The 25,575-nt window shown below is 36.6% G+C and overlaps 1 protein-coding gene across 3 annotated transcripts in view; it reads left to right on the forward strand.

The window, feature by feature from the left end:
• The window catches only part of Grb14 (growth factor receptor bound protein 14), a 125,656-nt gene extending 101,057 nt beyond the window's left edge, over positions 1 to 24,599 (forward strand). For all 3 annotated transcript variants that reach the window (XM_090342726.1, XM_090342727.1, XM_090342728.1), the window contains 10 exons: positions 1,304 to 1,378; positions 4,002 to 4,139; positions 6,313 to 6,423; positions 6,614 to 6,709; positions 14,289 to 14,369; positions 20,413 to 20,529; positions 20,621 to 20,693; positions 20,826 to 20,913; positions 22,894 to 22,987; positions 24,214 to 24,599. In XM_090342726.1, coding sequence (XP_090198852.1) covers positions 1,304 to 1,378; positions 4,002 to 4,139; positions 6,313 to 6,423; positions 6,614 to 6,709; positions 14,289 to 14,369; positions 20,413 to 20,529; positions 20,621 to 20,693; positions 20,826 to 20,913; positions 22,894 to 22,987; positions 24,214 to 24,360 — 1,020 coding nt within the window. In that variant the 3' untranslated portion in view covers positions 24,361 to 24,599. The remainder of the gene's footprint in view (positions 1 to 1,303; positions 1,379 to 4,001; positions 4,140 to 6,312; positions 6,424 to 6,613; positions 6,710 to 14,288; positions 14,370 to 20,412; positions 20,530 to 20,620; positions 20,694 to 20,825; positions 20,914 to 22,893; positions 22,988 to 24,213) is intronic.
• Positions 24,600 to 25,575: the final 976 nt, after the last annotated feature.

Consider the following 25,575-nt stretch of genomic DNA (forward strand, 5'->3'; position numbering starts at 1 on the left):
AACAGTTCTTACCAAGAACACAGAATCCAAGACATACTCAGATTGACTGATTCAGAAAAGCTGAGACTATGGCATGGGAATTCATATTTTAAGCAACTTCCCTGGCTGAATTATGTGACTAAAGAAGCTTGGAAAAAGAATATTTTGGGAGGCTTAGGCTTTCAGTAGCATAACTGCATCCTGGCTCTTCTCTGTTCTGGGATCATCACCTTTGCCTGTTACTTCTCTGTGCCTTGACTATAAAATATTTAATAGTGTTGTAGTGCCTAGTTTTCGGGATTTTGAGAAAGAGATATGGGTATGCTCATTGTCCACTCGATGGCAGGATTTATAATTCCAGGCACTAGCATCTCTGTGATGAGACCATTAGGGGTATCTGCTAATACTTGGGTTCATCAGTATGTGCATGTGTGAAATTCCACAGTGAAGCCCCTTTGAAAACTGATCTGACAAAAGTTACAGGATGGAAATCATGTCTTTTCTAGAAGTGGAACAGAAATGGTGAATCAGGCAAATAAGTTCAAAATGCTTTATACAAGTGTGTAGATATGGAATAATGATGCCTGTTGAGATTGGTTTGGGAAGGGAAAGGGGATGAGGGGGAATGGACAGTGTGGGTGGTCAAAATGAATCCCCCTAGCATATCTAATTGATGTGAGTTTAAAACAATGTGGAAAAATCCTACAACAGTGGGGCTGGGAGTTTGGCATAGTTGTAGAGTTCTTGCCTAGCATGCACGAAGACCCTAGTTTGATTGCTCAGTACTATTTATATATAGGAAAAGTTGGAAGAGGTGCTGTGCCTCAAATGGAAGAGCTCTTGCCTTGAGAAAGCCCAAGGACAGTGCTCAGGCCTTGAGTTCAAGCTCCAGGACTGGCAGAAAAAGAAAAAGAAAAAGAAAAAAAGAAAATCCTGCAACAGCAATTAAAGACACCCAAGGACAGAGTTCCAAGATTGTCATTGTTTCAATCACCCTGTGTAAATTTTGAACAGACTTGTTTGGAGAGGTTTTTTTTTTTTTTGCCAGTCCTGGGCTTGAGCTCAGGGCCTGAGCACTGTACTTGGACTTTCTCAAGGCTAGCACTCTACCACTTGAGCTTCAGCACCATTTCCGGCTTTTGTCTATGTATGTGGTACCAAGGAATCGAACCCGGGTCTTCGTGCATGCTAGGCAAGCACTTTAACCACTAGGCCAAACTCCCGGCCCTTGTTTGGAGAGTTTTTTATTTGAAGTTCTGTATCAGTTGCAACATAATCTTTCATAGTTTGGGTTTGGGATAACTTAACCTTGTCTCTTTGTCAGTACTTTTTTCCAGAGCACATGGTGTCCTTTGCAACTGAAACTAATGGAGAAATATCCCCTCCACAGATTGTGCAGGTAAAATATATTTTAATTAGACTATGTCAGTAATAGTGCAATAAATGGAAACTCTTACATCCTTATACAGTCATTTTGAGACTTTGAAATGATATGCCTTAAATGATTAATTTTTCCGGAAGGGCAAACTAAAAAGAAATAAAACTCCTGAAGTGGTGCTGTGGCTCAAAGTGGAAGAGTTCTAGCCTTGAGCTGAAGAGCTCAAACCCAGAGTTCAAGCCTCGCAACTGACAAAAATAAGTACATATATAAAGAAATAAAACTCCTAAGTGAACAAGGATCCTTTCTAATATTATTTTTCCCAGTTCTGGTTAGTTGCAAAAGGATTTTATATGCTTATTGTGAAAGGAAATGTGGTAAAATTTTCATCCATCCTATATGAACAGATCATGTAAGTATTTGAAGAAATCAAAATCTCAGTAAAATACTTAGAATTGGCAATTACAATGAACAACTTCAATCTTGTTAGGGTAAAATACTTAGCAATTAAATGAATGGAGGAAAATATACAAGTTATTCATTTCATGTACTGACATTTACAATATGTCTGGTGGAAAAAACTTGCATACCATTTTAAGATACTTTGGCAAGAATCAAGAATACAACTAATATTCCTAATACTAGTATACTTTATTAAAAATCTCTTTGGCATTGTACCTCTTGGGCTTCTTTCTTCCAAACAGCAAGTTGTTTCAGATAGTAATTTTTTAAGGTATTGCTGTTAAATGATTTCTGTTCATTTATTTTCAATGCATTAGTAGCTTTAGTAGTATTTGAAATGTAGTAGTCGATTTTTGCAGATTGTTAGATTCTTTGCACTATGCCACAGGCTTTCCTGTGCTTGCTTAGGAACCTCTGGGCTTAATGAAGACAACATTGGTTCTTTCTAATATAGCATGGCTTTTAGTATATTAGGTAGCAATCTAACCCTAATTTGTTTTCTGTGGACTTTATAATAGCATATGTTTTGTTTCTACTCTTCAGAATACTTGAGGTATATGATTAGCCCCCCAAAAATTTCTGACAAGCTGTTTCTGTGCTGCTGGATTCCCCAAAGGCCCCCCTCAGTATACAAGGGTAAATGACAGCAACACGGGACCCTGATATTATCCTGGATGCTTTACCATTGCAACATAGTGGTAGATGGAGAGTTTCCTTCTGTCTCCTCTCCAAACCCTCCTGTCCCAGGGTTATTAGTTATACCACTTTAATGTTAAATTAGGAAAACAAGAAAAATCTTAGTCTTTGGAATCAGATAGTCCTGTACATGCCCCTGACCTCTTCTCTCCACTGAGGCAGTGTTTCCACTTTTTAAAAGGTTTCTTCTTTTTCTAGTGTGACCTTTGTGACTCTCTTTAAAAAATTTAATTGGTTTGGTTTAATAACTTGGAAAGCACTCAAACTAAAAAAAAACCTGCTTGCCTGTTTTGCATGTCAATTAATTAATATCTGTGACTCATTAAATCAAAAACTTCAGTAATTCACATTTAAAATACAAATATCTATTACCAGTGCTTCCATGAATAGTCCTTTAAAATATATTATGCATTTTCTGTTAATAATTTATTTTTGTTTCATTTTTTTCCCAGTTTTTATTCAAAGGGATGTCTGATTTCTTCTCTTAATGTCTTAGTAAGGACGTTGAGCACAACCACTCACACATAACTATTTGTTTTCTGTCTCCATTTCCCAAAATACTCATGAATACTGCCTCAGTTAATTATCTCTATGTAACACAGTCCTAAAAATCTGAATAGCTTTGAATTACCTGTTGACATTTAGCCAGTAATTTTGAGGATCAGGCATTTAGGAACACTTTTCCAGGTGGATCACCTCTGAAGTGCTCTGGGCCATTCCTGGAGACTGAGGCTCCACTTCCAAACTGGTATTTTTTAGTTCAGTACAACTTTTCTTTTCTTTTTTCTTTTCTTTTACACCACCCACTCACCCACACATACAGCTTTCTTACCAGCTCCTTATGTTACCTCATTCGCCAAGGCCTTTGTAGTTCATGAGGTTTCTCATCCACTCTAGTTTTCAAGTCATTCATGTATCTTATGTGGCAGCTAGCTTCCAAAAGTGAAGTATGAGACTCTCTAGAACGGACAGTGTCACATCCTCTGTCTTATTTTTGGTCAAAACTGTGTTAGACTCACCCATACTTAAGGGAGTAGAGAAACAAATGACCTCTCCTCATGGTTCAGAAGAGCACAGATGGTGGTAGATACTGTTGTATTGACTTGACTCAACTTCTCACCTAACAATTGAAGTCAGGATTGTGGTTTTACTTGTGCTTTATTATAATGAAGTTGATAGGCAAACAAAATCTCAGGTGAAACCGGGAAAATGATGAAGAGTATCATGATTTAACTCTTGACAATGTCTAGCTTATTAAGTAGACGTTAACATAATTTTGGTTTCAGGTAAATATCGATCACTGAGAGTGTATATTTGAACATATTTTCATTGGGAACTTACCTCAGGTTTTTGTAATGACTTATTTTCTCTTGTGTCTGTCAAGCGATATCTATAATTATAAAGGATGTTGACAATGTTTAGCTTTTTATTTTTATGTTTAATTGATAAAAATCCATGATATCATTTGTATATCTTCATCTTCTAGATGTTTCTAAGTTCAAGCACATATCCTGAAATTCATGGCTTCTTACATGCAAAAGAACAGGGAAAGAAGTCGTGGAAAAAAATTTATTTCCTTTTAAGAAGATCTGGCTTGTATTTTTCAACAAAAGGCACATCAAAGGTAAGTTGAAGTATCTGTGGTATGTTCTGATGATATATCACCTATGTTAAGACAAGCTTTTTTTGTTGTATTGGTTATTATTTGATGTTAAGAGTTGGTGGTTATTATTGGATCCAAACCTTTTAGAATAATCTGAAACTTTTTATGTTTATTTCCTTAATGTATGTTTAATGGGATCTGTGCTTATTTGTCTTGTACTGAATTCCCTCCTTTCTTCCTATCTGAGGCTATAGATTTTGAGGCTCACTGTAGGTATACATCTTTTCTATCACCTTAAGACATAAAACTAATTTGTAGAAGTAGTCAAGATCAGATAGAAAGGCTCTAGAGGAGGTAATAGTGAACACTTCTGCAGGTCTTGGAAGTAGGAGCATGCATTATACTTACAGAGAAACCTCTAAACCCACCTTCCCATCTTCTTCTATGTGCATGTACATAGATTTTGCTAATTTTGCCATCTGAGCCTTGTAGCACAAGAATTAAAATTACCCAGGAGAAGAGATCAACATGATTCTTCCTATTAGCCCTTGTTTCTTAGCTATTTTCCATTCCTGTTGGGATGAAAAAGTTGTAATGACTTTTGCAGCACTATCAGTGGGCAGGAAGGAGTTTAGTCATCAACTTTATAGAAAGAAAGAAAAAAAAAAACCTGAGGCCGGGAGTTTGGCCTAGTGGTAGAGTGCTCACCTAGCATGCACAAAGACCCGGGTTCGATTCCTCGGCACCACATACATAGAAAAAGCCAGAAATGGTGCTGAGGCTCACGCAGTAGAGCTTTAGTCTTGAGAAAGTCCAAGGACGGTGCTCAGGCCCTGAGCTCAAGCCCAGGACTGGCAAAAACAAAAAGAAAAACCTGTTAACAGAGCATATTTTATTGAAGAATAAAGCATTAAAATGGAAAACCTTAATGGTAATAAGACATTTCTTTTCTTCACATTTTTCTAAGGGCCCTAGGCTGAGTTTTAATTTCTTTTTTCATTTTCTGCCTTATATTCTTCAATTAAGTTAAGGATAACACTTATTAGAACAAAATGCTTAAGGATAAGTAACATACAGAGAACATTTTCAGTGGCAATATTCTCCTGTTAAATGACAAATTTCTTATGGTTTGTGTGGGTTTACTCAGAGTACTGAATATTTGTGTGTGTGTGTGTGTGTGTGTGTGTGTGTGTGTGTGTGTGTGTGTGTGCGCGCATGTACTGTTGCTAAATTTTAACGCATATGAGATCACCTGGGATCTTGTTAAAATGTAGATACTGACTGAGCAGGTCTAAGGTGAGCCCTGAGACTTTGCATTTCTAACAGGCTTCAGGGAGAAGGAGACTCTCTGATGGTCTGAGACCACACTACTTATAGAAGGTCTTAGAGAACAAATGCATTTTGGCCACTTTTGATTATATATTCACCCTCAGAATTAAGCACTTCTCCAAGTTATTAACCTATCCTGGAAAAATTTGACCCAGTGATTTCCCATGACCAGCTATAAATCTCATGGATTTTCCAAAGACGAAATAGCTGCTCATGATCCCACTTTGCCTTGGAAATCAGACACTTTTCTCTGCCAGGTAATTTCCCTGAATTCCTCTGCGCATGCTTCCTTCTTTATGCAGAACAAGACAGTCACTCAGCCTAGCGCACATTACTGCATCATACAGACCACAGATCCAAGGGATGTTTATATCTGAGCATAGCAGGGATCACCTCTGTCTCTCTTTTTCTTCCCAACTGCTGCAGAAACTCAAGCTAACATTCTGCCTTTGATGGAGCTACTATCTGAAACCTGGATAAAGAAACATCATTTGAAAACCCATTCTTTTCTATTCTTTCTTTCTTATATTTCTTTAAATGATGATTAAAGAGAAAAAGAAGTTTAAGCTGAAAATTGGATATGCAACTAAGGAATTTAAGTTATAAGCAAATTGCCACTTATCATTTTCCATGAACCTGTATGGAGTTACTGGCTACTTTAGGAGCCCTTTTTATCCTTGTTGTTGTTATTGTGTGTGTGTGTGTGTGTGTGTGTGTGTGTGACATTGTATGGGAAAATTCTGGTGGTATAGCTAATTTTGACCAAAATAGCATAATGTAAGAAAAATACACAAATGGGAAAATATATTTTTATTTCAATATATATATATATACATATATTTCTATCTTATTTTCATTATTTAAGGAACCACGACACTTGCAATTTTTCAGCGAATTTGGCACTAGTGATATCTATGTGTCAGTGGCAGGCAAAAAAAAACACGGAGCTCCAACCCACTATGGATTCTGCTTTAAGGTACAGGCTTAATATTTTGATATGTGCATAGAGCAAGCCTCAGTCTTTTAGGTAAGCTTGAGTTTCTTTTAATTTCTTTTGCAAAAGAGAGCTTTCTCTTCTATATAGGAGAATTTTAGTGGCTTTTATTTCAACAGGTGTTACCTTCAAGATATGCATTAACGATAAACAATGTGCTGTGGCCTTCTAGCCTAACAAAGCAGGAGGGCCCCGAGACCTGAAAATGTTCTGTGCAGAAGAAGAGCAGACTAGGACGTGCTGGGTGACTGCGCTTAGATTGTTTAAGGTAATCTTGCTGAGATGGAGCCTAAGTTGGTGTTCAATGTAGTAGGTACCAGGAGAGTTTAAAAACATAATGCTGAAACTCACCATGAATAGTGTGGCTAGATGAGAAAGAAAGAAAAAAAGTGTTACTGAATGTGTGCATTGTTTTTAGGCAAAAAAGGGAAACATTTTCAGAGTAGGCTATAATAACCCAGTCCACATAAATTTTGTGTGTAAAAGAACAATTCCATTTGCTTGCCAATAAACACCTAAGGTATGTTTTAAGATGACCCTAGTAGATATATTTTATTGTAATGGTTTTAGTTTCACAGAAGGATTTTATATATGTTGCTTTCTAATTTAATAAGTCAAACTATCAAAAAATTTTTTTTACTATGAATAGGCATTTTTTTTTAATTGGTGCTGGAACTCAGGGCTTGGGCAGTCCATGAGCTTTTCTTCTCAAAGCTAGCTCTCTAATACTTGAAGCACAACTCCACTTCTGGCTTTTTGCTGGTTAATTACAAATAAGAGTCCCAAGGACTTTTCTACCTGGCTTGACTTTGAACTGAGGTCTCAGCTTCTTGAGTATGTAGGATTACAGGTATGAGCTACCAGTGCCTGGCAATACACCTTTATTTTAAAAACTTGTATACCAGTGAATTTAATAAAACCTTAATATAAAACTGACAAGCCCCTCATTTAGAAGGCATCAAAATTGGTGAGATAGCTGATAGTCACAATTGGAAAAGGGTGAAAATGTGCTAACTAAAGAATGTGTCTGCCTATTGCTGCTGAGGTCAGCTATATATATGGTTTACTCGTGTTCTTACATCCCTGCTCTAAAATGTGATGTTTCAGCATTTCCACAAGTACTATACAATTCATACCTGAAAGCTAAGATATTTTACCAATTTATAGACTATATATACTGTGCTATACATGTATGTTATGTATAAGGGAAGAGTAAAATTCCTAGAAACATATTACAATAACATTTTTCAACATTTGGAAATGAAAATCAGAGCAAGTAGGGTCTTGTTTGAAATGTTAGGCTCCCCATTTTGTTTTGGGTGATGAGGAGTGTGGTGATTTTGCAGAAACAGCTTCCTGTTCATTTACATTTTTCTGATTTTTTTCTAGGTTCACAGTTTTCCTTCTGCTGTTGACCTCTCTTCATTATTATTTTTTAACATCACTTTTGTGATTTATTTGATTTACTTGCATCCTTAGCAAGGAGAGATCAGTGTCATGAGGGTAGAACAATCCTAATCAGATGAATTATCCTGTTGGGGTTAGAGGACCGTTTTATTTTGCATTCTTATTTTCCCTACTTAATTTTACTATTCAAATAATTCTACAAAGGGCTTTCAATTCAATGTGTCCATTTGTACATATTATACATAGATATCAATTTTACCCTTCTCACCATTGTCTTTACATCCATCCAACCCCATTTTGCATTATTTTAATTTTTACATTGATGTAAAATTTTATGCAATACAAAATTAAACTCTACTTTTTGCATAAACAATCTAGCAGCACATACTACATTCACAATATTGGGCAACCACCTCAAAACGAGATTGAACCCCCATAAACAGTACTCTTTGGCTCTAGCCAACACTACTCTTCATATTGCCTCTATGAATTTGCCTAATAATAATTCATATAACAGAATCATTTATTATGAAACCTGAGTTTTATATTTGATTTTTACTCAGCATAATATATTTGATCTCTCTATATTATATCTTTCTGCTATTTTTTGGCCTGGAATTCACCTAAGAGCTTCCCATTTGCTCCACCTACTTGCTTGGGTAGTACCAGTCCACTTGAGCCATACCTCAAGACTAGCTTTTTGCTGCATTCTTTGGAGATGGAATCTAGTATAGTCTTCTGTCTGATTTGGACTCAAATTACAATCCTCTGGATTCCAATATCTTAAATAGCTAGCATTACAGATGTGAAAAGCTGGAACCCAAATCATATCATATCTTCTATTAGCACTTCATTCTATTTTATGGTTTTTATAAATAGTCCATTGTGTGCATATATGTTTTGGATAAACAATTTATCCTTTCATTTATTGATGGACATTTAGGTTTTCCATCTTTGGAGTAGTGTTATGAGCATGTTTGCCAAAATATTTGCTTGAACAGCAGTTTTCAGGTTTCTCATTGTTATATGGAGAGCTAGGGTTGCTGGTTATATTCTGTGGTTAACTTTTTAAGGAATTTTCAAGGTGTTTCTCTCCAGTGGCTGAACTATTTTAACCTTCTCATTGGCAATATATGATGCCACTTTTCCCACCTATTTGCCAAAACATATCATTTCCCTTTTTGAAATGCTGGATGTATCAATGGCATTGAAAAAAAAAGTTTTGTCGGCTTTTTCTAGTGGTTTAAATCAAGCTTTGTGTTTATTTTTTAAATTTCTATTGGTATTTTTTTGGTGTGAAGTCACTTTGGTTACATTATTATTACTTTTTTTGAGATAGTATTTTAGTGTGTATTGCAGACTGACATGACACTTGAGATTATCCTGCCTTTGCTTCCCAAATGCTGGGTTAAAGGTGCAAACAAACATATCCTGCTTCTTACATGTTATTTGCTTCCCACATAATCCACTGTTAAAATGACTGTCATGATAGTGGAGTTAGAAAAGTACAAAGGTTGTGATGCTCTGAAACTCATGTTGTTGTTTTGATGCTGATTGCCATAGACGTATAGAAAAGAGAAAAGGAGGGAGGGAGGGAGGGAGGGAAGGAAGGAAGAAGAGAAAACAAAAGAAAATGAATTTTAGAGTCTCTTATACACAGTTGAGGGCTTAGTATAAGATAATTTGGGATGTCACATGGAGTCACGAAAGTTACACTGTCCCCAGCCCCATCTTGGGACATCTTGATTTAGTGAGTTCCATGTATCTATCTAATATAGCCTAGTGACCTTATCCAGCACCCTTCTATCAAAAGTACTGCTGATAAAATATCTAGATATTACTAGTTTTTTCCTGAACTTTAGACACCATGCTGGACTGGTAGAGAACATGCTCTCCAACCTGGCTGTTAGGTCTTCCTTGTAATTTGACTTAGAGTTAGAAATCTAATATAGATGTAGATGGGAATCCCACTTCTGTAAATCAGTACTTCTGTGAATCTATGCTACAATGGGATGTATCTGGATACAACCTTATGTCTCACCAAAAAGTTTAAAAAAGATTCTAATAAAACTATGGCATGATGGTTTCATATCATTTGCACTTTTTAATCTTATTTTATTTACTTATATTTTTGTCAGTCATGGGGCTTGAACTCAAGGCCTGTCACTGTCTCTGAGCTCTTTTGCTCAAAGCTAGCACTCTACTATTGGTTTTCTGGTTGTTTCATGGACTTTCCTGTCCAGGCTGACTTTGAACTCTGATCCTCATATCTCAGCCTCTATAGTAGCTAGGATTACAGGAGTGAGCCACCAGCTACAGGTTTTTAATTTTTACAGTGCTTGAGATTGAATGCAGGGCCAAGTACATGTGTCAGATGTTCTACCACTGAGTGATAGCTTGCGTCCTTTATTTTATTTTTACTTTATTTTGTATGTATTGAGACATACAATTTGTCATTTGCCATTTTGATGTACACTCAAAGTATATCTATGTATGCATGTAGGTATACATATTTACCATAACAATACATAAAAATGAAATACATTTTCCCAATAGGGAAACAAGTTTGTTAGTGCATATATCCCTCACTGGTACAGCCAGACTCATCTGGATTTAGAAACTGCTATCCCTTGCTGATTTCCCTGGTTGCCTGGATGTTATTTCCAGGACTTAATACCGTTCTTCCTGGGAAGAAACAGGGAGACTTTTTTGTGTCATGTTTGCTGGACCAGAACTTCCCTTCTGTTTTCCTGATGTCCTATTATTAGCAATTGAAATAGTATCCCACCAAGAATGTAATCTCTTGTTTAATTCTTCATTTTCTACATCTCTGCATATATAGATTCTTCACAGAGACATAGTTTTTCTCTCTGAAGTAATCGTACTTATGTATAGAAGTACAGAAAATCCAGGACTTAGAGAACAGGGGCTTCGTGTGCACAGTGTCCTAGTTAGATATCATCCCTGCTCCTGTCCTCCAATTAGTACTCTGCCAGCCTGTATAGCAAATTTTTGGTCTCATACATGCTTCTCTGTAGGACAGGTAAGTGTTAAGGTGACCCATACTCTATCCATTGGCCAGAGTTAAATCCCCACAAAAGACCTCTAGAAGCACCAAAGCAGCAGCCTAACACTGTAGGTATCTGAGACAACACATCTTTGAAGAAAACAGTCTTATTGATATATGTACCCAGCTTTTCAATGCTGATACATAAAAGGTGGCGAAATGGCATGTTTTTTGTTTAAGGTTATTATCTATTTTCCAAAATGAACTTATTTAGGATTCAAGCACTCTGTCCTTTTATTTTTTTAAATTAATAAAATTTTTTATTGGCTAGTCCTGGGGACAGAACTCAGGGCCTGAGCACTGTCCTTGGGCTTTTCCCTTAAGGCTAGCACTCTATCATTTGAGCCACACAGCACCACTTCTGATAGCAAGGAATTGAACCCAGGTCTTCATGCATGCTAGGCAAGCTCTCTATCACTAGACCAGAATCCCAGCCCTTCCTTTTATTTTTTTTAAGTTATTGAAGGCTTAAGGTTGATTCAAAGAAAATTTCATTTTATTAATGTCAATTAAATCTTATTTTTTTAAAAAAAGGAAATATAATTTTTAGATCTTGATAAATAATTGGATAAAGAAATGAGTACAGAGAATTTAAATAAGTGTAAGTTGACATTCGTGTTAAAAGCAAAATCTTTAAAACTGACTCCTCTACCTCCTTCTCTAAGATTTTTTCCTAATAATCAAATATATCCACTTTGTCAGGATTACTTTTAAGGAAATAGAGAAACATCTCTGTTGGAATGTTTTTTAAAAAATATTTTATTGTAATTAATAGAAGAGTTACAGAAGGTGCATTACTTAACAATCATTGCTACCCTTTCTCATGTTTTTGTTCCCATTTCCTTCCCCCTACCCTCTCCCCTCATCTTGTTTTCCACCCTTCACTATCCTATTTCAAATAACCAAATAAACATGTATACAATATATCAGATAGCAAGGTAAGATACTGTAACAATATGAGATAACCAAGGGGCACCAAAAGAGATGAGAAATAACATAGTACATTAAGAACATCTGTTGGAATGTTTTAGTTGAACTCATCCTACTGGTAGGATTTTATTCTATGGTGTTGATTAGCTGTCTTTTTACTGGAACATTTTTTTTAATGTAGGGAGCCTATATATTGTGAGCATCTGTAGGCTCGTCACAGGTGTGTAGGAAGACTGGTTGGTTACCAGCCCATGCTCAGCATTAGGAGAGCACACAGAGCCATGGTAGCTGACTGAGATAGGAAGGGGACCACACAGGTAAACCCATAAGGCCACATGGAGCCAGGCTTTAAGAATAATTGGCTAAAACATGGCCCAAGGGGGCAGGGTAGGGGCTTACTAAATGCTTTCAGAGGCCAGGCCTGGTGACTCACACCTGTAATCCTACCTTTTTGGGAAGTTGAAATCTGAGGATGGAAGTTCAACACCAACGGAGGGCAGGAAAATGCAAGAGAAATGTTCCCAGAGGTTCTTGTGCAGCATCCCATTTTGAAGAATTCCTGTGGTTGAACTCCAAAAGCTCCTGGAGACCAATCAAGAGTGATGATTCTCTTCTAGATGGGACAAACAAGAGATGATCAAATTCAATGTGGTGGAAGTTGATGGCAACGTATACCTACCCAAGAGCAACTGTTCTTGTTCCCTGTGCTTGCTTGCACTGTCCTCCCCATTATGGCAAGCCTTGCTTGCTACTCAGGGGCTGCTAGGGCCATGTGGTGATGGTGGTGAGGACGGCCAGTGACTGTTGTCATGCCCAAAGCTACAGCAGGATGAAATGGGAGGGAGAGAATGGAACACCAGACATGTGGGCCTAACTTGTGAGTCCCATGTGGCTGCACAGAATGGGGGGGGGGAACTATAGAGAATATATAGCAAACTATAAAAATAGCTGTCTGTCCCTTTGATTTCCTATTTTAGCAATGTGACAGAAATCTAAGAGAATAGCTTCCAAATTCAGAAGGGGACACCTCCAGTGCAGGTTTGCCAAATAAAACTATTGCGATTCAATTCTATCTTCCCCTGCTGGCTTCCAGCTTTCTGAAGACACTGTATCCTCACCCAGCTCTGCTAGCTCTCTTCCAGACTCTTTAAAACCACTTACTACTCCAACTATCTTTTTTTTAATGTAGCAAAGATTTATTTTTTAAATTCAATTTTATTGTCAGGGTGTTGTACAGAGGGGTTATAGTTACAAATATAAGGTAGTAAGTATATTTCTTCTCAAACATTGTTGCCCCCTCCCACATTTTTCTCTCTTTCCCTGCTTTCCAACCCCTCCACAACCCATTCCCTGATGCCAAGTTGTAAAATTCATTTCCAAGATATTGTTTTGTGAGTATCACTGTTACACTGATTCACCAGTTGTGCTTTGTCTCACCATTTTGTTGTTCTCTTTTTCTTCCCTAAGTCAAATAAATGTATATACAATACACCAGCCACCAAAATCACATAAACCATGAAATAAGTCATAGGGGGAAAACAGAAAGAAAAAAGAAATAACTTCACATAGTACATTTAAAATAAGAACCACAAAGTAAAACCTCTTCTTCCATGTCCTTGAACTCATTTTACTTATCATATTTTATATGGTCATATGTACATAGATATTGATCTATTGTGATTCTCTGCTAGGAAAATCTTAGATGCATACTGGATATTACAAATGAGGGAAATCATGGAGTCTGATGGGTGTTTGGTTCTGGCTTACTTCACTTAATCTTTCAAATCTTTCCATTTCTTTACCAATGGGGTGGTATCATTCTTCCTGAAGGCAACCTAAAATTCCATTGTGTAAATATACTACATTTTCTCAATCCATTCATCTACTGAGGGTCATCTGGGTTTGTTTCATATCTTAGCTATGGTAAATAATGCTGCAATGAACATGCCCTGATTATCTTTTGAGACAGATTATTGCTTTTTGCCTGGGGCCAGATGGGACCATGCCATAACTGGGAGAACAGGCATTTGCTACCCCATACAGCTTTTTCTGCTGAGATGAGTTTCTTGTCAGTTCTTTTGCCTGGATGGGCCTGTAACTGGTGTTCTTCTCTTCTTGGCTTTCCATATAAGCTGGGAAGACAGTCCTGTGCCATGTGTCTAGTTGTTAGTTGAGGTGAAGCCTCTTGAACTCTTTTGCCTAAGCTGTTTTCTAACCATGGTGCTCCTGGCTCCTGAGCTCTAACTCTCTAGGATGACAGATATGAGCCACCGGCACCTGGTCATAATTTTGTCTTTCAAAATGTATTCTTGCAGAGCACAGGATGTTTTATCTTTTAAAAATTAGCTTATTTATGTCAATTTATGATAATGTTGACTTTCTCATAAATTACTGGTGTAGTACAAGTCCTGAGAATGCGAATTTTGGTTTATTTATTCTGCAGTATGGCATGCAGCTGTATCAGAATTATATGCACCCATACCAAGGTAGAAGCGGCTGCAGCCCTCAGAGTATCTCACCTATGGTAAGGAACTCCTGTTTGGACTTGTATTTTGTATTTGCATCATATTAGTTGAACATAGATTGTACTACAAATATATGGTTTAGTACATTTACCTTACATGATTTTGGTCAAGTAAAGTGACTCTGGTATGCTTTTAATACAATGTGCTATTATTGAATTTTCTCTTGGATTTTACATATGAGCAGCCTAGGTGACAAAAATCACTGTGTATATCAAAAAGTATTTAATTGAGGTTCATACTGTTCATCAGATGTTGAAGTTTTTTTAAATAAATACTTAATGACAATATAAAAGTAATAAAGGTTACTGTATCTGGCTTTGTTACCTGGTATATTGTATATTGTTTATTAGTTTATTTGAAATAGGGAAGAGAAGGGGAAAAACAAGATGATTGAGAGGGGATGGAGGGGAAGGGGGACAAAACCATGAGAAGGGCTATCAATGATTGAGAAGTAACCACTACCTGATGGATGTACCTGTAACCCTTCTATACATTATCCTGACAATAAAATGCAATTAAAACATAAATAAGCATTGAGAAAGCAAAAAAAAAGAAAGGAGTTAAAGTATAAAAAAATCTTATGTATGACATTGTAAGTCTTTGTGACATTTGAATATCAGATCTGAGAACATACACGTATAGAATCTTTTTCATAACACTGCAGGTTGTGTTTTCTTAATTGTTGGTTTTAGTTTGGGTTTATATTAATGTTGAAATGTACTACAGGGAAATGAGTTAAAATTTCAGAAGCTATAGTTGCCCACATGAACTCATTTGTATTCTGGTTTTCTAACAGTGATTTTTTTTTTGAGTTCTAGGTTCTTGAAAAGAGACTTCAGCACTGTTTCTCACACTTTACTCAATGTAATTGGAGACTGATTCACAGACTCACAGATGCAAATTTTTTTTTACTATCTGTAAGGCCTAATTTTAATTTCCTGTGCATTAACACAATAAAAAGAGTTTATGTGCTTTTTTGTGTCACTTTTCAGTCACAAGTATGTTAGAAGTCTGTGTCTGTGTTACAAATCAGTTAAGGTATATTTTTGAAACCTGGATTTCTACATGGGTGGAAAATTGCTCTTCATGGCTATGACCAATAAAGACATATTTGTCCCCTATGTAACACAGCAGATGAAACATTTCATTCTAGAAATGAGGCATGAAATAACATTGATTATGAAGTTTGATAGAACATGTTGAGGAAAAATTTCAATTTTTGTCATCCTGTCCTTTTATCAAAGAATAACTTTGCATCATTGTAGTACTGGATTTCAAAGCCTTAAGATAAAACTATGGAAACCCATGAAATTTCATAATAGTAATAGCTTTAAGGTAGACATTTTTATAGTTTGTCAGCTTCCTCTTATCTTTCAATGCATATGTATATAAAAAGGATATTGAATATTATTTTCTTAATCATTCTTAACTCTCTCCAAATTTCCTTTACAGTCTACAGTGATTAGGACGATCCTGTTAATGGCAGAAAGCATTTGGAGACCATTATTGTTTTGTCCTTTCAGTTATTATGAGCCAAGTATTTTCCATTTGCCTCCCCATCATTGAGTGGAAGTATGATATGGTTCTTTCCTTTGCTGAATGCGGAAATGAGTCTGGAAGAGGAAGTTCAGTGACTTTGTAATGGGAACGTGCCAATATTACATCTATACTCTTTCTAGTTTCTGTGGTGGGAAGTTGGATACTTTGGGCTCACCTGTGTCTACTTTGGAATCTGTGGAGAACTCTAGCCTTCTGGGCTATGATGGAGGAGTTAGGGGGTATGTAGGTGCTAGCGTCTCTCACCTACCCTGCTGCTCCTACTTGACTGGACTGTGTCCAGTGAGTCACAAGAAAAGGACAGATACTCTAGTCATGTAGTCAAGGGATGGTACCTTTTTCTAAACTTTTCCATGGGTGCATTTGAGAACGGAAATGAGTTCTCATACCATAATGAACATGGTAATTCTCTTCCCACATTGCAGTCGCACTGTCCACCTCCAAAATGAAAATCATCTGCAGGAATTTTACATTTGATTATTGTTTTTTTTTTTTAGGGCAAAGAAGTGATCCATTTAGAGGATTCTATACTCTGTTGATGTGATCCTGGCTAGAGTGAGAAGCTCAGGAAAAATCTACTCGTTTATGTTTTGTTTGTTTTGTTTCATTTTTTGTTTGTTTGTCTTAATTTTAAAATTCTTTCCTTTTGATCTTAGGCTGGATCTTCTAAGCTACAGCATTTCTTCCCTGTTTGTTTCATTGTGCTTCATGGAAAAACCTATGGATATGACAGATAGGCTATTTGTATGACTGTGGTCCAGTCACAGTCCTGCCATATAAGATAAAAGGGATCTCTAGAGACTGGGAGTGTGTCCTAGTGATAGAGTGCTCACCTAGCATGCACAAAGCCCTGGGTTTGATTCCTTAGTACCACATGAAAAGCTAGAAATGGCACTGTGGCTCAAGTGGCAGAGTGCAAGCCTTGAGCAAAAGTGTACAAGGACAGTGCCCAGGGCCTGAGTTCAAACAAGACTGGATTAAAAAAAAAAAAAAAAAAAAAAAAAAAAAAAAAAAAAAGGATCTCCAGGATCCATTTCCTCTCTGTATGAAGCAGTTGAAAGAACAATAGCTAAGGAGTCTTGCTGTGCCCCTTGCTAATGACAGAGCTGCCAGAGCTGCCAGGTTGTCTTTGATGCTTCTAATAGAAGAGGGAAATGTGGCTACTGGACAGCATCTAGGTGGAGTAGCAGTTTGCATACATGCTTCTGTTACAATGGCTGGGTCTGATGTCAGAATTCATGACCTCTTGTTTCTTGACAAGAAAGCTATGCCACTAAAATATTTTCTTAGGCTCTATCCCATTTATCCCTAAGAAAGAAAGAACTTTAAAATGGGGGAAAACGTTTGACAAATGCAACTAATTCTCAATGTTACCATTATATTCCAATGTTGAAAAATAATCAAAATGGAAACAACTTTGTCCATTTTTTGCTCAGTGAAGATACACTGAAATTTTTATCTATTACATGCCATTCCCTGGGAAATATTTGCTACATTTCCATGTTTTTCTTTGGTGTAGTTCAAGCAGCCAATGGCATAGCTTCCAACATCCTTACTGTTAAGGAGTTAAGTGATCTCATTTTCATGTTCAGGTCTGCTATGTTCAATGATTTAAAATAAAAAAGAACAACTGATGATGTATTTATTTTTCTTTCCTTAATCGTATTTTTATGTTATCAGGAGGTTGAGATAGCAGAAGTTATCTTGGCCTCTCAGGGCAAGATAATATAAGCATAAACCTATCATTAGGACAAAGACTACTTTGAGGTTTGGGCAGGTGGATGCTTTCATTAATGTTGGTGCAGCACAAGTCTACCTGACTGGCCCACAGCCCCACACAGGAGATCATGAATGAAAAGAGGCTGTGACAACCAGTAGAGATTACAAAACCAGCATCAGTCTAAAAAGAGTAGCTGTTTCTTAAGAGAGGCTCCAGTAACAAATGGGAGAGTGCATGCTGGGTCTCTAGAAATCTAGATGAACCCAATAAGATTTGGGGGCACTATAAAGAAAGAATATAGCTTAAAAGAAAAAAAGTGACAAATGCTGATAAAGTGAGATGTGGAATTCTGTGGTAAAGGAACTCCCCATTTTTTTCTGGTGGAATAGTGAAGTTTGTTGAAGTCAGTTTCACCAAGCAAAGCATGGTTGAATCTACATAGATATTCAGTGGTATAAATCCTTAAACCAAGGGTCGTCTAAAGTAGCTTGGCTCAATCATTTGCCATTATAATTATCATTATAATTGCCTTTTTTTCTATTAATTAGTGGGGAATAACTATTAAGTGTTTTTTTTACAGCAGAATTTTAAATTTCTTCATATTGTATTAAATGGGTGCAAGGTTTTCTCTCTTGTTTTGTAGGGCTGGGGCTGGAACCTGAGGCCTTTGGGCATGCTACGAAATTGCTCTAAAGCTTTTTTGTGTATATGTTGTTTTGTATTTGTTTTTTTGGTTTTGGTGGATGAGGAGGCTTAAACTCAGACTGATGATCTCACTTGGCATTTTTGCTCAAGGCTGATGCTCTTCCACTTAACCCATGCCTCTAGTTGTTTCTGCTTAAGTATCTCATGGGTTTGTTTGTCTGGCTAGCCTCAAAGCACAATCCTCTGATCTCAGCCTCCCGAGTAGCTAGAATTACAGAGGTGAGCCACCAGTGCCTAGCTCTTGGCTTTTTGAGACTTGAGACAAAGGTACAGTCATCTAATTCAGACTGGCCTAGGACTTGCTATGTATTTTAGGTTGACGACCTCACTATCTCTTACCTCTACCTCGCAAGTGCTCGGACTACAGAACTTGCCCAGTGCCAAGTGAGACTATTGACTGGAGTTTCTGCTAGCTGTCTCTTTTCCAGAATTCATGACTTCCTGTATGGTGGCATAGCTCTAAAAAGATGGTTACAGATCGTGCAGACCCCAAACAAAAGAGAGAATTATATCCAGACATTGGATATTTGATTTTCACCTCAACTAATGTGAATATGAGTAGTCATTAGCCAAAAGGCTATCACTTATTTGATGATGTCCTCAGTTTCATGTCATGTTCTTTGTCAGGAAGGCTTAGTACTGCTGCTTCCATTTGGCTGCATAGCCCCTCATAAAGTAAGAAGATGTGGCAAGTGCTGGTGGCTCATGCCTGTAATCCTAGCTACTCAGGAAGCTGAGATAAGAGAATCACAGTTTGAAGACAACAGAAAAGTCTATGAGGTGTTTATCTCTAATTAATCATTAAAAAGCTGGAAGTAGAGGAATGGCTCAAATGATAGAGTGACAGCCTTGAGCAGAAAAAAAAAAACAACAACTAAAGCAGAGTGCAGACCATAAGTATAAGTCCAATACAGGCACAAGGGAAAAAAGATGACATCATATTATCATATTAAGTAATAGAAATAATAGAAATGTGGATACTGTAAAGTCCTAATTATTATTTCATTCCATTTCATTTTCTACATAAGAGGAAAGTTGATATGCTAACCTCAAAAAAATCCTTATTTTAGTCTAGTCCATTCGTAGGACATTGAATAATCTTTCTTAAGAGATGTATGCCTATGTAAATTTCAGCTCGCCTATATCTTGCATCTTGTTTTATATGTAAATGGATTTGCTATTTAAGTGACAAGATAGCTGGAATATTAGTAGGACTAGTGTTTTTTTTTTTTGTTTTGTTTTGTTTTGTTTTGTTTTTTTGCCAGTCCTGGGCTTGAGCTCAGGGCCTGAGCACAGTCCTTAGACTTTCTCAAGGCTAGAGCTCTACCACTTGAGCCTCAGCACCACTTCCAGCTTTCTTATGTATGTGGTACCGAGGAATTGAACCCGGGTCTTCAGCATACTAGGCAAGCACTCTACCACCAGGCCAAACTCCCAGCCCCAGAACTAGTGTTTTCAACCAAAAATGGTTATTCTTTGGTATTATTTCATTGTCTTTAAATAATTGTACAAAGGAATTTTCATTTAGGAACGCAGTTTATGAATACAATACATCTTGATTAGTGACACACATTATCAACTTTTTCAGCTCCCTTCAATCCACCCCTTACCTTACTTTTCTTTGTTTTGTAGTATGTACAATGTTTATTAAACTGCATCCCCCCATTTCCTTCCTTTGTTTGTCTGTCCCTCTCTTCTTGTTCACTCCCTCCTCTCTTGCAGATACCTATTTCCTGGTGGTTATTATGTTAATTACAGTTTTTGCCATAACTGTACCAAAAACTGAAAATAAAAATGAGGTCTTTTTGAGGAGAAAGATGCTCTTTCTTTAAAGTTTCTAACCTCTTTATTCAGTACTTCCATCGTTTATCTTAAGAAATATTTACTTATTTCATTGAAATATTTTACAGCCCCATTTTATCTCACATATACATGTTCACTTCTAAACTTCCTGACAGCAGCTTTGGAAGTAGTATATTGATTGCCAGGAAAATCACGGAACGATCACATTCAAACATATTTTCATGGTTCGAATATTTTGTCTTTTTTTCCCCCCTCAGAGAAGTATATCAGAGAATTCCTTGGTAGCAATGGATTTTTCAGGCCAGAAAAGCAGAGTTATAGAAAATCCTACTGAAGCCCTTTCAGTTGCAGTGGAGGAAGGACTCGCATGGAGGGTACTGCTAGTTTCATAGTCTTCTAAATTGTTTATGCTTTGAATTTGCTTCACCCCAGAAACTGAAATTTGTTTTCCCCTTCTTTGCTTAGAAAAAAGGCTGCTTACGCCTGGGCAGTCACGGCAGCCCCACGGCCTCCTCACACAGCTCTGCCCCGAGCCTGGGTATGTTCTCTCAGTCACTGTCACTGGGAGGCAGAGGGTGTCCCTGAGATGTGGTTGTAGAGGTGGAAGGTAGAGTGTGACAAAGAGTTTCTGTCCAATAAACCTTGTTCATTCTACATTTTATTTCTTCAGCAATCCATCGGTCTCAGCCATGGTTTCACCACAGAATCTCTAGGGATGAAGCTCAGAGGTTGATTGCTCAGCAAGGGCCTGTGGATGGGTAAGTGTGATGAGTTTGGTTATGGCTGACAGAAATTTAGATTTATCCCATAAACAATTATTCAACACACATTAAGAGAAAAGTCTTACCTCCAATGAACCAGCCAAAAGCCAGAAATAAAGTTGTGGCTCGAAAGGCAGAACACTAAGCTTGAATGAAAAAATTAAGTGAGGGCACCAAACCCTGAGTTCAACCTCCCCCTCCCCCTCCCCAGAACAGGTACAAGAAAGCAACAGACAACAAAAAAGAGTTTGTCCTCTAGACCTCTCACAAAGCAGAAGTGCCTTTGGGGTACAGAGGTGGTTATCATTGCATTCATCCACAGTCCCAGTGTGTGCTCACTGGGTTTGTATAAAGGATCACAGATATTCATGTTTAATCGAAAAGATAAACCTGTTTGGGGGTATCAGCATGTTTATTACAACATATAGCTAATATAATTCCAAATTATTCTCTATATTTTGACATTATCTTACATATTTTATTTTTGAGGTATGATGCAAAATATATAAACTAAAAAGCATTTTCTCTGTCCCTCTATACCCCGGTTCTATAAAAATTTGAATAGCTTAAAATAATATATGTGTATAAAAAGAATACCTTTATCTTTTTTCTTAAAATGGAGCGCATGGGTCACATAAGAAAAGAATAAGAAATATTAAGACAGATGTGCTATCTGAAGACATTTCTTTGGAAGTGACTCTGTTTCAGCTTCTTTGGGAAGCTATTGCAGTCTAGGTGAAGATGGAACCAGAACAGTTTAAGCATAAGGTGATGGGAATTTCTGTCTTCAAGAGGTGGCTGAAGCAAAGAGCAAGGTTTGGGGAGCTGATTTAATACTGACATTTGGGATGATAATAGCAAGTCAACATTTACTCTCAAGAAAAGAATTGGTGCTGTTTTGCATGAATGAGAGTCTTTTTGGACACAGATTTAAACAAGTAGTAACGTTACAATTTGAGGAAACTAAGAAAAGAATAAATCACAATGAAATATTCCAGTGTTGTAGACTGCTATCATTCCCTTTAATTCTGAGCTCAGTACTTTTAAACTGAGTGAAATTATTGTATACAGAAGACTGTGGGGTTTCTGTTTCTTTGGAAAGGTAATGGTGAAAATCTTCCACCAGGTGGCAGTGGCGATCCACTTGGACAGGGAATGAGTACCAAAGCTTAATTTACCACTGTAACGCCCTTTGTCCCATCTCTCAGTGATGTAATGTCGGAATTTCACACAGTACAAATGAAATGAATAGGCTCATCAGACATTTGTGATGCATCAAGTTTGGCCATCATTTTGCTCAGGCACAATAGGTTTACTGTTGGAGTCACAAGTAGAAAACATTTATACAGTGTGTTCTCCAATAATTAATACAAAGCTGTTTTTATACTACACTGCCAGTAAATAAGAATCCATGCTTGACAGCCTTATTCCTTAGGCCATTAGGCCATGGCTTGTTTTTCTAAGATGACATTAGAGAAACCTTTCTGTTGCATTCTTCAAGGTTAAAGTACACACCGTTTGGGTATTTCTTTTACTTAAAATATTTCACTTCAAAATTTAATATACAATTTTAAGATTGTTTTCTAAAGAATATGCTCAAAGTTAAAATAAATATATAACAATAACTTCTTTTTTTGTAATGTAGCTACAAGGAAATACCCATTTCCCAGTGGGAAATGAATCGAGCAGTAGTTATTGATGCCTTTATAACGTGATCTTGGTTATTATGAGAAACCAATCTGACAAATGGGCTGTAGAGTGAGTCTATTAAAATTGCATTAGGCAATGACAGTTTTAGAACATAAGATTATGTAATAACATTGTTTTCCAAGTTGGATAATCTGTCCCATTGAGTAAACAGTAGAAAAGTCTCTGGCTGCCTTTCAGAGTATATGTCTTGGATTTGTTACATGCTGTATTACTTTGAAATCCATGAGTAAACATAGAAGCATATTGACCTTCTTTCTTTCTCTTCAGAGTTTTCTTGGTACGGGATAGTCAGAGTAACCCAAAAACTTTTGTACTGTCAATGAGTCATGGACAAAAAGTAAAGCACTTTCAAATTATACCAGTAAGTAATTTGTGATTTCACATTTGTATATTAGAGATGATCTTAATACATATGCTTTTGGAAACTTTGGTTTTCTTTTGTTCCCTTTATTAAATATAATTTGGGAGTTTGTGCTTTGACTAGAGTTAAGTTTGGCAGAAATGGTTTTATGAGCCTGAATTAATATAAGAAATACAGGAATTGCAAAAATTAAATTTCTCCTTTTCCATGAAATACAATTTAGCAATATTGTAGAGACCCATACCACCTTTTGTTCAAAGGCCACTGAAGAAACTTTCTTCTGAATTCACTAACTGTTTTTTTTTAATGTTAGTTTAAAGCCCTTTCCCATCTCTTCTCATAGAATCATTTGTTTGTTGTTGTTCCTGTTTTGGATTGGCTTGTTTTAAATAATTATGGATAGTATTTAAGTACTCTGGGACTGGCAGGCTTTTATATTATTCTTAGAACACATAAGACATTTCAGTGGCTTTGGGATTTCTGAGGTTTCTGGGAGCAGTCTGAGCAGGTCCATGTTATATGTGATGTGTATATTGGAAGCAGGTAGTATAGAAAAAAAATCTCACTGTCTCCTTTCAGGAAGTTGTTATGCAAAATTGCTATATTTTTAGTGTATCCCTTTGAATTACCTCCTTTTAGAATTACCCATAGTCTATAAAACTATTTTCCCCTTTTCTTTGATTTCATGGTCCATATCCCCAGCAAATATGAATTGTTTAATGTTAGGCCAATAACAATAAAGACAGCTGACATTACATTAGTGTAAAATATGATTGCTTCACAATAAGTTTTCTGATACAGATTATGTGAATGTTCATCTTTAATATTCTAAGTGGGGCATGACATAGACAATATTTAGAAAGGGAAATTAATTTTTGTAAATGGGAGCATTAGAAACTTCAGTTAACTTCTGCATGAAATAGTACAGATTTCTCAGTACTCATCAATTCAAAATATTTGTCCTATGGGAAGTGAGGAGAATACTAGGAGATCTAGGAATAAAGAAGAAAGTTTTACTGCTTAACCCAACAAGCACATGATACTCTCTTTAAAAGGCAAGTCATCTGACAAAGAGAAGTGGATATAGCACAATATTCTTGTTATTGTTCTTAGTTGTATGAACTTAGAAATTTTGGCATGTAAAGACACAGTATTCTACAATTCAATACTGTTGCCCTTTTGCATGATTTGCCATTGAAAGCATATTGTTGCTTTTCCTCCTGCAGGTAGAGGATGACGGAGCCCTGTTCCACACACTTGATGATGGCCACACCAGGTTCACTGATCTCATCCAGCTTGTGGAATTCTATCAGCTCAACAAGGGAGTTCTTCCATGCAAGTTGAAACACTATTGTTCTAGAATTTCTCTCTAGCCAAACCAGAAGTGACTTGAACTATTGAAGAAAAATGACTCAAGGAGGAAAAAGTAATAATAAATGAAGAGAGAGAGGGGGGAGAGGTAAATAAGAATGAAAATATCATGGTGACAAAATTATTCACCTGCAAGTATGATACATAAGATTGTCCATTGCAAAAAAGCAATGACTTGGGTTGGTAGTACATTCATTATTGAAAAACTTATTCATTGCAATTAAACCTTAGGCAAAACTGATGTGTGTTGTGTATGATTCTAGCATTTTTATAAATATATGCATACCTTAGACATCTATATGTTCATATTCACTAAAGTGCATCATGGATCTCAAACAGAAATATGAAAAACAAATTGGTGTCTCAGGCCTGCAATCTCAGCAGGAGATAGGCAGAGACAATAGGATCCCATTCAAGTTTAACTCAGATTACACAAAAGGGCAAAGGCCAGCAACAGAACATGTGCTAGAAGAGGCATGGCATGCATGTCTCTGGATTCAATCCACTGCACCATGAACAAGAAGATATAAAGAGAAATTGAGGTTTAAGAAGGATCTTTTGCAAACCAAATGAATCTCATTACTTTTCAAAATAAGTACAATAACAGCTTGAGTCATCAATTAACTAAAACTAAAACTCATTAATGAAACTAGAAGCTATTGTAAATTATATATTTTTATAATCATAAGAAGAAATCTTGTCTTTGAAGTAGCAGATTAATTTACTTAGAAATAAATTGATTATTTCTAGATAACTTTATTAAGCTATCAAATTGCTAATTCTACTATAAAATCTTCTGGTATTATATCTACTAATAACACATTCATTGTAATTTTACATTTTATTTTATGATTGGCTAGAAATATGATTTATGAAAATGATCAAAATATAAGATATATTTATATCCACAATTTTTATTTATATCCACAATTCCTTGTGACATATGACCAATGGTGATGTGGTATTATTAACTTAATGTGTCATCTTCACCTTACACTCTGAGGTAAGTGTAGAGCACTCTTTATTCCTTTTCAATAAGGGACTGCATATTCCCCAGGCCATGACTTAGGAGATTTGAAAAAAAAAACAAACAAATTCTCTAAGCACATAATAATCACCTTTTGGCAGAAATTCTTCAAGTGAATTTCTCACTAGCACACATCTTTTTTCTTCAATGGGAGTATCATGAGATCTGTTCATTGCCAGAACAACAGCCT

Source organism: Megascapheus bottae, chromosome 12 (genome assembly GCF_031878675.1).
Source record: "Megascapheus bottae isolate mThoBot1 chromosome 12, mThoBot2.hap1, whole genome shotgun sequence".
Classification (NCBI taxonomy): Eukaryota; Metazoa; Chordata; class Mammalia; order Rodentia; family Geomyidae; genus Megascapheus; species Megascapheus bottae.